Source organism: Leucopleurus acutus, assembly GCF_964270905.1.
Source record: "Leucopleurus acutus genome assembly, chromosome: 6".
Taxonomy (NCBI): domain Eukaryota; kingdom Metazoa; phylum Chordata; class Mammalia; order Artiodactyla; family Delphinidae; genus Leucopleurus; species Leucopleurus acutus.
This window is the reverse complement of record NC_139149.1, coordinates 53,548,079-53,559,202: the sequence shown is the minus strand read 5'-3', so window position 1 is coordinate 53,559,202 and position 11,124 is coordinate 53,548,079. Positions and strand designations below refer to the sequence as shown.

General features: G+C 41.2%; 1 protein-coding gene across 1 annotated transcript in view; it reads left to right on the top strand.

Annotated features, from left to right (window-relative positions):
- Nucleotides 1-789: 789 nt before the first annotated feature.
- The window catches only part of SCN7A (sodium voltage-gated channel alpha subunit 7), a gene marked incomplete at its 3' end in the record, with an annotated part of 87,850 nt that continues 77,515 nt past the window's right edge, over nt 790-11,124 (top strand). Inside the window, exon 1 of the mRNA XM_082841362.1 lies at nt 790-865. Within this exon, the coding sequence (XP_082697488.1) occupies nt 856-865 (10 nt within the window). The 5' untranslated portion in view covers nt 790-855. The remainder of the gene's footprint in view (nt 866-11,124) is intronic.

Sequence of the window (11,124 nt, the reverse complement as noted above, 5' to 3'; positions counted from 1 at the left end):
GGGAAAGAAATCCCGAGTGAGAAGGTATAGTGGCTCCAATCCATTCTTTCCTAAACATCTGCACCCCCACCCACCCACACACACCCACACACACGCACCTACAGCACTGTTCAGATTTGAATGCTGCAGGCTAATAATTGCCTCTCACGGCCTCCATGGGGGCAACTAGGCAAGGAGGGAGAGCGAGCTCCTAGACCTAAAGACCTGAGTTTGCTGCCTTGTTCTCTTCCTCTCCCGCTCCTGTCCCTCCTGTTTACGACTCTTCCCCCACCGCCAGCTGCATCCCATCTGCATCCCCGCTCTTCCTCTATTCTCCATTCCTTCCCGCTCCTGCAGTCCTCTCCCCGCTCCCCTCCTCCCCCATCCCGCTCCTCTCGCCCCCTCCCTTCCCAGGCAGCTAGTAGAGGGGACACCGCAGCCGCCGCTGTCTCTGTCAACATCACCCCGCCCACGCCCGGTCTGGAGGCCGAAGTCGCGCACCATCCTGGGGAGGAGGGCGGGGGACAAGGTGGCGTGGCTGGGAGAGGGGAGGGAGGAGTGAGAAGGACTCAGAAATAGCTTCCAGGCGGCGGGCGGAGCTCCACTGCGCACCTGGGCAGGAGGGGTGTTTGGGTCAGCGGCTGAGCAGCCGCCCCAGAAACTCTTTCCAGCCGACAATTCGGTGGGGTCCGTTTACTGCTGAGCTGTCGTGGCCTGGGTGGCATCCGCTGGTGAGGGCCGACGCCAGCCTAGCAACACCTGCTGAGCAACCAGAGCTCAGGAGACCAGAGATCCTGGAGGAAAGAGAAGCCCAGGAGGAGAAAGGGGCTGCAAGGAAGCCCAGCTTCCCTTTAGGTGCTGGTGGAGACCCGTCACATGGTAGCAAGTAAGTGCCTTTTTCTTGCTGAGTGCCCAGTCCTGGGATGGTGATAGCTGTCACCTGCTGCCAGCCTTTCCCACCCACCCTGCCTGCCTCACCCCATACACACCCTTAGGGTCCCCAGTAGGAGATTCTGGACTTGAATTAAGAGAGCTACTTCAAGAGCAGCAACTGTCTGTGAATGTTTGCTCTGCACTGTATGTATGTGTGGTCAGTTTTCTCATCCCACCAGGTAAGCTTATGAAAGCAAGATGCTCTGTTAGTGTAAAATTTCTAAAAACTCTATATGGCAATGACTTTTAGGTTACATGACACAATGATAGAACAGAAGGAATAAAAGCTTATGCAAGATGGAGTATACTTCTTCTAAGGAATCTTATCTTCTACGCCAAGTAACTTAGTGATTTCAAGATTGATGCTTTTCATGTAAGAATCAACAGATAAAATTAGCAGCACAGATGTGATGGGAAATGGTGTGCCAGTTTAAACAGTTGGGCATTTTGGTATTGTTTGGATAACAGGTTTTTGTTTTTGTTTTTCCATTGTTTCGTTCTGTAATATGCATACTTTCTGAAGGTTTTCTTTTAAAAGTGATGATGATGTGATCATTGTGACCGTAGTTTTATGTTGCTTCCAATACTTAGGATATCGGTCTAAGAAGGACAAATGATGAACACATGTGGAATGACACACTAATGGGTTCCTTTCATTAATGGAAATGATGGAGTCAAGTTTGGATACTGGCCAGAAAAATCTCTTGAAATGAGGAGGAGTTTGGGTGGTGCTTTTTGTGGATATTTTTTTCCTGGCTATTGGGTACTCTCTAGCAAAATATAAGGAAGCTGGGCCCTATGATAAACAGAGTCCTGAGCACCATACCTGCTATAACCAGCCCTAATTAAAGTTTCTATAATCCAGCCTCTAGTTTTACAAGTAAAGAAGATAAGGCCCACGAGGAATAATTTGATGATGGTACCTGGCTAATCAATGATGAGCTGGAATTCCAATGAAGAAAACTTTGAATTTTATATGATAAAATGATTTCTGTTTTTGTGAAATTGCAGTTATTGAACTTTTGATTAAGCTTTATTTTTCTTATCTGTAAATGACATAAAAAACTTACAGATCCTGACAAGGACCAAATGACAGAGATTACATGAAGGGTTTTGTAAAGGTAATACCATGTGTAACTATTGCTTATATAAGGAATTGTTCTGTATTTTTATCCACTTCACTCTCTAGCTCTCATTTAAAGTCCACTTCATTATAAGAATAAAAGAGATTTTGACAGACCTCACTAGAATGCACTAGAGGAAGTGAAATTCAAATCCATGTCATGATCTACTGCCACCAGTACAATTTAAAGTATATTCTAACCTGTGAGCCTCCATCCTCACAAAATTGTGTACTTTGGTTAACAATTCATATTTAAACCTTTTGAATATTCTCAAAATATACTTTACTCTCTTTCTCTTTTTAGTTTTAAATTTTGTTTTAGGTATATGCTCTTACTTCCTTGGGATGAAACCATCAGTATATTGGATATTGCTGAATTTATTTGATCCACTAATTAACATAGGAGAAATCAAAGTTTAGGCATAAATATGCTACTCTTGTCTTCTGGGATTTATTAAAATTCTGCACTGAGAGGAGAGGTACTGTGAGCTCCCTTTTTACCATCAATGTATATAAAGCAATAAGAGAAGAATCTAAAATTGGATGTAGGCTCAGGAAAAGGAACCAACAGATTCCAAAGGACATGATACGCATGTTGCTGTGTGTCAGTCTCTACTGCAGAGGGGGCCGAAGAGCTAAGCACCTAGGAACTGGGCATTCTGTCTCACAGCCTCCTGTGGGAAAGGCTCTGGGAGGGTAGTTGATTTACACGCCCACTAATTTTGCACAGGTAGGATGAATACAGGTCTAAAGCACACTGAAAATGGAAACAACAGTATTGTGCTCAATCCCTCACTTAGGGAAGAAGTATCTCAATATGCCCCAGGCCTAGATCTCATTATGACAGTATCTGTAACACAACTGGGGTATTCAGAGACTGACCCACAACCCTAAACTTACCACCATAGACTCTTTCTTGAAAGCTTAAGGTAGAGGCATTAACATAAGAGAGACAGTCTTGATACCTGGAAGTCTGGTCCCATTATTTCTACTAACCCATATCGTGACTGGTCCATTGTAAGAGGACATCTGTAAACTCTGCCCACCCTGACTAGCTATCAGCAATGCACAGTCACCCACCATCATATGATACTAACTTGTATGGACAGGTCTCATTTTTCCCTGAGTTGGTCCCCTTCTCTTCTATTAATGTGGGCTAACCAAGGCCATGCAAGCAAGGTCTCACCTCTGCAACACTGAAAAAGGAAACCTTTAAGGCTGAAGAGAAAGTTTTCATTGGAGAGCTTCTAGGGATGTTTCTTTAGCTCGTCTGTATCTCTTTGCCCAGCTGGGATCATGATTTCCATGTGTTTGTTCATTTATTGTTATTTATAAACCAGGCTTATTCTGGTCATGTGCTATGCTGATAGGGGAACCCCCGTGTCTGGCTAACAGATATCCCTGTTGTATACACAGCACTTCTGACTGGATTGACTCAGCTTTTGCTGACTGAGGATAGCCAACTTTGTTGACAGTTTTGATTGTGGTGACAGCCAGGTGCCAGACTGACTGTATCAGCATCAAACAGGAGCTTGACGAAAATGTTGAAGCCCCACCCAAGGAAATTCTGATTTTAAAAGTCAGAGATTAGTCCAGGGCACTTGGTTTTAAACTGGAACGTAAGAGGATGCTGATTTGAGGGCCATAGTCCCTGGTTGAATATATAGTGTTGAATGGAATATTCCTTCCCTTCTGCTTTAAATGCCAGAGTGAGGCTTCCCATCCACCAGCTTCTCATTCTCTGAGTTCTCCCAGAGGCTGCATGGTCTAAGAACCTAATTATAGGCTATAATGTTGGCACTGGTCCATATCCTGCCTCACCCTAATATGTTTAAAGGCTCCTCTCTAGTTGCTCTTACTCTCCAATTTGAGAAAAACCTGGTGTCTGTGTATTTAGTTCCACATTTGAAAAGCTAGAGTAGTTTTGGGGGTGGTACAAGTAGATCCTGGAAAAACAGACCAACTGTTTAGCTGATCGGGAGCAGAGGTAAATAGCCAATTCTGAGAGGCGTCTAGGGTTCCAGTGAATATGCCAGTCCCGGAATTTTTTTTTAATTTAGCATTCCACAGATTCAGTGTCGTCTAAAGCCATAGGCCAGAAGGTCTCAGGATTGCTGATGAGTATAGAAGTTACATGCATAACAAGCTCCCTTTTGTGTTACTCTAGCAGAGGCAAGAATACATTCCTCCGTCTCGAGCTCTTAAATGGCTTCTGGCCAGATTCCTCCGGTCAAGGGTCTGACTGACTTGGGTCACAAGAATAGTTAGTTCTGGAAAGATTCTGGCCTTTCCCCAACATGCTTATTTTGGTGGGCTGGACAGGCACAGCTTGGAAGTTATTATCATATCCATAGAAACAAGGGACCCTGCTTGTGAACCATAAGGTTGCCATAGGGAAGCTCAAGTGGGCATACTTAAAACTCAGGCAACTTTCCTTCATGTTCTAGAAGCCTTCTCTGCCTCCATTGCCAGTCATAATGGTTCACCCTAGTGAGACTCCATCTCCCATAGACACTTACCATCCTGCATCTTGTCAAAGCATTCAAACATGAACTGACCTTTCCTTGGGCTCATTCTTCGAAATGAATGTGAAAAGAGACCAGGTGTTAAGACTTTGTCACGTGACACTCTTGTCCAGATTTCTTCTCCTCAGTATAAGTCGTACTACTCTGAATGTGTGACATGAACTCCTCCCCCCTAGAAATATGACACAAAGACCTCAGATCCTGATTATGTTAATGAACCATCACTAGAATTTGAGTTTACCAGATTTGGGGGGAGTTCAGTTCTCAAAGGATAACTTTTTACTTGGGGAGAGATAGCACCTGTCCCTTTGGATTTTTGCTGATACTTGTTTATTTCGAAGGCTACTTTCTGAGTTTTTGAATATAGAAGAATGCCTGGAATAAAAAAATTATTAAGGAATAAAATCAAAGTAAAATGGCAATGCATACTTATGTTTTTGAGAAAATTATTAATTTACAGTTTTCTTCTGCAGAATGACATATTCTAGGAACATGTTGGCTGAAATTGTCACAGTGAGGGAGTTGAGTCCAGAATTAAGTGGATATATAGAAGCCAAAATTGGCTGACCTGGTTGCAGAACACAGCTGCAGGCCGAATCCAGGTCCAGGGACAAAGGAGAAAAAGTCAATTAAGCCAGGTGAGATAAACTGTATACCAGAGAGAAGTAAAAGTGTAGGAGTCAGATAATCAAAGCTAAACAGGAAGTAAGCAGTTGAAGTGAAAAAATAATCCAGAAGCAGAAAACCAGGTAGGTTGAAGTCAAGGGGAACAGACACTGCAAAATTCCAGGTGGATTGGCATTATTCTGGTCAATGTGTCCTTTATTCCCAAGCCTTCAGTATGTAAATTTTCTATTTTTGGATTTTAGTAATACAGATACATGGTAAATTATGTTCAAGTAGTATAGAAATACTAACCAGAAAGCAACAGAGTCCTCTGACACCTTTTCAATCCCTCTGTCTAGATATAGCAGTTTACTTCCTTTCAGAGGGAAAACGCCATGCATGTGCTAGCATATAGGCCACTGTGTGTATAATCCTCATAAAACATTTTATTCAAAGCCGCTCTTTGAATGCAATGCAAGATGTTCTCAACATTTTGTTTTTCACTAAATAATTTATTTGGAGAATCATTCCATATGAACACAGAACTCAAACTTTAGCAAAATATTCATAGGGCAGTTTAATTGCAGGGTGAAAGAGTTCATGCAACTTTATTTTAGGAAGTATTGCCAAGCAGTCCTTCAGAAAAAATGCACTTATTTACACTCTTTCCTGAACTATGAGAGAGGGCCCATTACTTCCATATCCTAGCCTGCCAAAGACTGCATCCATTGAGAAGAGTCTGAAGTATGTCTCTAGAGATTTACTGTTAAGATTATTGGTTGTTTTAATCTTATTTATATCTTTCAAAATTTCATGAGACATCTTTCCTTATGCTTCCTAAAAGAAAATGATAATATTTTTGTATCCTTCATAAGAAAAAAGCAATACATCTAATATCATTTGAGTTCTAAACCCTGGAGAAGAAAAAATTATAGAGAACTCTTGGTGAAAAGGCTTTGCATCAGAGAATTTAGCTGTGAGTCGTTACAGAATTGGGTAAGATGAAATATAAGCCATAATATATCTATGTAGTGCAGTCAAGAGGCTCCAATGAACAAAAATATAATCTAAATTGGTTACTTCACTAAAGCAGGTATGGTTCCTACATTCTCAACAATATAGATTCCAGTTAATCATCACATTAGCTCTGTCTCTGTCAGTTATGCATCCAGTACCTTCTAGTCTCCAAATGTTTATCAGCCTTGTTATTACTATCATTACTTTTTTTTTTTTGCAATTATCTGAATGTAATTGGTACAAGAGGCTTGTTGCATTGTCCATGTCCGATAGACAGCATAATTGTTTCAAAATAGCTTGGAAACTAAGTAAGAAGTCATTTTACCCTTTATTTCCTATTTCCTGTCAGAGTGAAATTGACATTTGCTAAGTTATCCTTACTCTATGGATCTACTGTCCTAATTTTTGCTTCATTTTTCTTAACTTATATTATCTTGCTCTATGGCCTACACCTTTGTATACTACCCCAAACCTTTTGGTAAATGTATTAAGAGAATAAATATTTATTATCTGTTATAATAAGTGAACATTTCATAATTCTCTTTGGCAAAGCTACACTAGCATCTGTTTCTCACATCTAAGATCAACTCCAGCTTCCCAGAATGCATATAGGTTGATTATTTAGATGCTGTAGTTTTAATTCCCTAAGGTGCGAAAAATGAAAGTGAGAAGGTGGTGACTGCTCTGGGCAGTCACCTCCTACATGTGCAGAATCTATCTGCACAGTTTGACTGCATTACTGGCAGGCTGTGCTCTGGGAATCAAACTGAGGGGCAAGGGAAGCAATAAGGAATGGGAGAAAGAGGGAGAGGAAAAACATCGACTTCCGGCATCCCCTTTCTTCCCTGACCTTCGTCATCTCTAAGAAATACAGCTGCAGTTGCTGATAGAGAATGCTATCTATACACACAGCCTCTTCCCGGAAACTAAACTACAGAGAGGCCGAGCACTGGCCCACTGATTGAGTGGCTGTCATTCATCATCTAACACAGAAGTTTTTGAAAAGGAAAGAGAATGCCGTTAATAATTAATTCTCAGCAACAGGCATAAACCCAAATTGTCCCCCAGAATGCTGTGACTTATGGTCATGCTACTTAACTATGAGATTGAGTGGGTTGGAAACAAAAGGAAAGAGTGGAAGGAAAAAGCTAGATTCATTATCTTGAGGGAACTGGGAGCAACAGGATAAGGTGGATATCCCAGTTGCATTTTTCATTTCAAATTTTAGACCTGTTTTGCACCAGAACCTCTGTGGCAGAATGGCAACATCTGGTAAGGTCAAGGCACCCACGGAATAAGGAAAATTGTAGAGCTGAGGCAGATAAGGTGCCCAGAGAGGTGAAAAGAATGTGATCTTTTGGAGAAGTGATATTCTAAAGCAAGTATTTGCAATTCTGGTATAAGCTTCGTCTCTCATACTTAGGATATCAGATAAGAGAAACAACGAAAGAAAATGTAATGATGTCTCTGCTTGCTTTTTGAAGGTGGTTGAATGAAACATGGCTATCAGCCAAAGGAATCTTTCTGTCTAGCAGGCTGCATTAGATTTATCCCAAGGGACCCCAGCCCAAGATACTCTGAAATTGTCTGTCTGGGTTGGGCTGCTGACTCCTAGATATTCAACATTAGCGCCAGGAGATTTCTAATATGCAGTCAAGAGCTGGTATAATTCAAATCAGGTGTACTGAGAGGGTTGTCTTTCCCTACAACTCTCAGTACCAGGATATTGATCAGGGGGCCACACCCTATTCCCTTCTCCCTCCTCTCAGAGGCCCCAGGATTCATAAACTGCAGATTTGACGCTATCACATCTAGTCAGCTGCCCAAGGTCTAGTACAATGTCGAAGGTTTTGTGCCCATCTCAAGCTAACCCAGAGCCAGAGTAGGTGCTAATGGTTGGTCTTTTATGACAACTGGTTCAGAGCTCTTCCATCGGACTGAAGATTTAGGAAATGGTTTGTGGTTCTATGAGCTTAGCTCCACTGCTCAGAAGCTGGGCAACAGTAAAGGTCTGAGAAAACTCACAGTCTCTCTGCAGATTAAGAGGATGCTTAAGGAGGTCACCTCTTTGTGAATGGTCCCCAAGAGCTCCAAGGTATAGTTCCAGTTCTGGATTTTTTAAACAGATGTTGAGATCAGGTCTTACATCTCAGGGGAACCAGTTGCATCAAGGACATTAGGACTGAAGATAACTTGTAGAATCTCGTTGAGTGACAGAGCCCCTTTGCATTCCTCTGGGAAGTAGCAATGAGTACTTTTCTTTCACTTGTTAACCCCAAATGAGGCCACTGGCCAGAAATTTTTGGCCAAAGATCTGACAGATTCTTGGGTTCATGAGAAATACAATTCTAGGAAGATCCTGGCTCCTTTAAAACTTGTTCATTTTTTTCAGAGTAACAGGGATAATTCAGAACTCCTAGAGGCCAATTTCACAAAGCAGTAGAAGTTTTGAGAACATCTAGAGAAACTGGGAACATTGAGAGGTTTGGAATGTTGAGTTAGACCACTTTCCCAGACTCACCAGTAGGGAATCAACACATTTGTTGTCTTAGAAGATTCAAGTAGGACTATTTAAGGCAGAATCAGCTTTACCTTTTGTGTTCCTGGCAACCTGGCTTTCTACTGTCTTTATCACTGTCATAGTGGCATTTGTTAGTCAGGTGGGAGACACTCATTGGGATCCTATCCCCAGTGATCTGCATCCCTTCCTAATATTTCAACTGCCACTAAGCTTCCTGTTCATTGTTCTTAGAAAATTTGCAATCAGATGCAGATAGACTTTGTTATCTGACACTGGTTATGATCTTCTAATCCTATTGTGTATGTTGACCGTGTCATTCTGAATCTTACTGTCCTGACTGCTCCCTCCCTCAAGAAGAGGAGGGAAAATCTGACTAACACTGTAGAATCCAGACCCACCAGTGTTGGAAATGATTTTAATTTCAGTCTCTGTTGATCTTGAAACTTAATAATTTTCAGAGATGACCAAGATAACTTGGTTCTTATTTGTTTACAAGTCTGTCTCCCATTGTCCTTAAATCCAGTGACTATGTTTTATTACTATTTCCAGCACTGATACCTAGCACAGTGCTTGACACTTAATATATGCTCCACAAATGATTGCTAAATAAATGAATGTCAAAAGCAAAAACCATGGTTAAACTTATTGCCCTATATTATATATCAAACTGCAATATTTATATATATTTTAAAAATATATCTGAAATTAAAATGCTAAAATATAGAATTATAAATAAAAATAAGTGTATATGATTATAAATATATTTTTGAGAAACTCACTTATTTTATAACCACTTTCTGCAAGATAGCATATTCCAGTAATGTGTTCCAAGGGGTCTCAGATGGGTTAGGACATCTCAGGAAGGATAGAGTTGAGCAATCAGGAAATCTGAAGCCACCAGAAAGTCCAGAACTGGGACCCAAAGTAGGTCAATCCTAAGTTAGTCACACATAGTGAGGAGTGTTAGCCAAAACTGGCTAAACCCTGGGCAGAATACAATTGCAGAAAATGTAAAGACAAGAGCCCAAAATCAAAAGTCATTTAAGTCAGAAAGAGTAAAACAATCTCAGGGGCAAGAAAAAGAGTTGGAATAAAGAAAATGTTAGCACACTGGAGTAAAGAGATGCAAATACAAGAAGAATCCAAGAATATATATTAGTTATGTAGTAAATGGAGTGAAGCCTGAGCCAGTTTTTGGAGGCTAGAACTTATATACCCACAGGAGTACGATGGCTATTTTCATCAGATGTTTGATCTGTCCCGATAGCTGCCTTTCAATCAGTCCTCCCACGTAGAAATATTTCTACCTGTGGGACTTTAAATGGTCAGGCGATAAATGTGACTTGTTTTGAATTATACTTATAATATAAAGAAATATCATCAGCTTCTTCTAAACCTGACAGGAATCTTGGAATCTAAGAGAAGTACATTCTGCCTATTAACCCGGGAGTCATTATTCATCAATCTCAACCCTTTAAGATATATCTCAGGACAAGAAAATAATGGTTGATTATTTTTTTTCATTGAAGGTCTTGGACTGCCACTCATGGCCTATTATTATGGTGTTTACACTTAGCAAGTTAGAGGCAGTTGTTAGAAGAAGAAGCAGATAGAAGCAAGAAACTTGAAAGTAGTAAAAATAAAATCTAAAAATCTGATGATACCATGGACATTTTACAAATGTGACAATCAACAAAAGCTTCTCAAGGGGGGATCTCTTTATAGATCCCTTTGTGGAATGAACTTGCACTTTGGCTCAGAAGGTCCCTGGGTCCTGCAATGCCTGTCCAGGACTCCTGTGCCCATGAGAAAACTATGCCAGGCATTTTCTCAAAGCATCAGGCCTCTGCATGCTCTTCTCAGCAAGTTTCATGGCAATCACTGCAGTCCTTACCAAGTATCTCTGATATGACATTGTAAATTATAAGGAATCAATATACTGGGTACATGTAAAAATTTTTTTTTCCTGGGAATCAAGGTGGATGTGTGGGACAAAATTGAGGCAATGCAAAGGTGGGTATCACTGTAATTATTGCAGTAATGATTTTAATATTATTCAATTTCAATAAACTATCCTGTTTTAGATAGTTGAAAATAAATAAATAAATAAAAGTCTGGGGCTTCCCTGGTGGCGCAGTGGTTGAGAGTCCGCCTGCCGATGCAGGGGACGCGGGTTCGTGCCCCCGTCCGGGAAGATCCCACATGCTGCGGAGCGGCTGGGCCCGTGAGCCATGGCCGCTGAGCCTGCGCGTCCGGAGCCTGTGCTCCGCAACGGGAGAGGCCACAACAGTGAGAGGCCCGCGTACCGCAAAAAAACAAAAACAAAAGTCTGATGATAAATGAGACACAAATAAATAAAGCAGAAGAAAATGTAAAAAGCAGAACTCTTTGAGTTTTAAAAATTATTTAAGGGGCTTCCC